This window comes from Nicrophorus vespilloides, unplaced genomic scaffold, assembly GCF_001412225.1.
Source record: "Nicrophorus vespilloides isolate i.1.1-1 unplaced genomic scaffold, Nicve_v1.0, whole genome shotgun sequence".
NCBI classification, from domain to species: Eukaryota; Metazoa; Arthropoda; class Insecta; order Coleoptera; family Silphidae; genus Nicrophorus; species Nicrophorus vespilloides.
In genome coordinates this window covers 20,386-22,486 of record NW_017096506.1, presented here as the reverse complement: position 1 = coordinate 22,486, position 2,101 = coordinate 20,386, and the positions used below count along the sequence as shown (strand labels likewise).

At 28.2% G+C, this 2,101-nt stretch overlaps 1 protein-coding gene across 1 annotated transcript in view; it reads right to left on the bottom strand.

Moving 5' to 3' along the window:
- Window positions 1–306: 306 nt before the first annotated feature.
- Window positions 307–2,101, bottom strand: part of LOC108557225 — a 4,386-nt gene continuing 2,591 nt past the window's right edge. Inside the window, exons 2-3 of the mRNA XM_017913669.1 lie at window positions 588–698; window positions 307–525 (exon numbers count right to left, since the gene is read on the bottom strand). Of these exons, the coding sequence (XP_017769158.1) occupies window positions 332–525; window positions 588–698 (305 nt within the window). The 3' untranslated portion in view covers window positions 307–331. The remainder of the gene's footprint in view (window positions 526–587; window positions 699–2,101) is intronic.

The window sequence follows — 2,101 nt, the reverse complement described above, 5'->3', positions numbered from 1 at the left end:
AGAAAAAGAGCTGTTGAAGAGAAAGAATGCAATAACTGCTTTTTAGGGGATGCAAAAGAGGAGGAAGAGTAGTGTACAAAAGGAAGGGGGATGAATGCTGCTGCTGCTGTGGCGTCAGATGTACTTAGCAAATATCGAAATTGGCTGCGTAATTCTTTTGAAACTCATCCGACCATCCTATATCAATATTGAATTTTCAAGTGGCCATCATCATCATCCGACGCTTCGAGCAAACTAATTAAAATGGAATAAACTAATACATGCACATGTGCATGCATTTCGAAACGATCAAAGTGGGCAACAAAGTATAAAAACAAAAAAAAAATCTTTATTATTCGAACGTTTCTCCAACAAAAGCATCCAAAACTTCGACGTCCTTCTTGTTGTCGACGTTTCCCACGTTTATCCTGATCCCATGTCCGTTTCCTCTCGAGTAATACGAAGATTTGTACGAGATGCTCTGCACCTGCACGTTGTCGCCGAACTTGTTCTCCTCTTCGGACTCGTGCGTTTCAATTTGTTTACCTGCGAATCGATTGAATCAATCGTCAATCATCGATAAATAAATCTGTATTATCCTCACTCACCGCTTAAATCCTTGCAGGTGACCGTCACCTTCAGGAGTTTTGGTTTATCCGGGATGGACACCTTCTCCACAATTGTGGTGGTCGTTTCCTCCGGACATTTGAAGCTGTCCACTACCACAGAATTTACATTTTATAGATTAACATCGTTCAAAGTATTCATGATTTTTCAATTAATTACAACAATTTTTCAAAAAAACGATTAATTTAAGGCAAAACTATTAAATTTGACTATAGATAATTTACAAAATTTGTATTTGTATCAAGAACGAAAATTTTCATAATTTCAAATAATTAAAGTAAATTTAGTAGAATCAACTAAAGTTCATATTTAGAATGTTTTATCTATAATACAATACGTTTTTGTTTAAGGAATTTGAGTAAGTTTTTAGAACTACTTTTCAAGTTTGTTTTTTTTTTAAGAAATGATCAATTTTTGATACGATTTAATATGAAAATAGTTTTGATAAAATCGTAATCAAGAATTTAAAAAACACATTTACTGTAGAAATCAACAAATTACCTAAACAATTATATAATTAATCAACATTCTTCAAAATTAAATGAGAAAATTTAAAAAAAAAATAATTACAGCAGTAATTATTTAACAAATTGTCCAAGTCGTAACTCGAGTTAATTACATTGAAACGTTTGTTTATTTGTATTCAAAAACGATGGATTGAAGTAACTCAATTCGAAATACTTACTTGCCAAGTAATGTGTCAAGTATATTTACTTATTGAATTATTTTTAGATTCATATAAACACTTGCCAAATATGCAAGTACTAATAACTTGTCTCATTACTTGCTTTACTTGACAAGTTACTTGCGTATATACACATTACGTAATTTGTGTTCAAATTTAGATTTTGTAGATTAACATCGTTCAAAGTATTCATGATTCTTCAATTAATTCCAGAAAATTACAACAATTTTTCAAAAAAATGATTAATTTAAGGCAAAATTATTAAATTTGACTATTAGATAATTTACAAAATTTGTATTTGTCTCTTTTTTCGAGAAAATTTTGTATCAAGAACAAAAATTTTCATAATTTCAAATAATTAAATTAACATTTAGTAGAATCAACTAAAGTTCATATTTAGAATATTTTATCTATAATACAATATGTTTTTGTTTAAGGAATTTGAGTAAATTACTACTTTTCAAGTTTGTTTTTTTTTTAAAGAAATGATCAATTTTTGATATGATTTAATATGAAAATAGTTTTGATAAAATCGTAATCAAGAATTTAAAAAAACACATTTACTGTAGAAATCAACAAATTACCTAAACAATTATATAATTAATCAACATTCTTCAAAATTAAATGAGAAAATTTCAAAAAAAAAATAATTACAGCAGTAATTATTTAACAAATTGTCCAAGTCGTAACTCGAGTTAATTACATTGAAACGTTTGTTTATTTGTATTCAAAAACGATGGATTGAAGTAACTCAATTCGAAATACTTACTTGCCAAGTAATGTGTCAAGTATATTTACTCGTTGAATTAT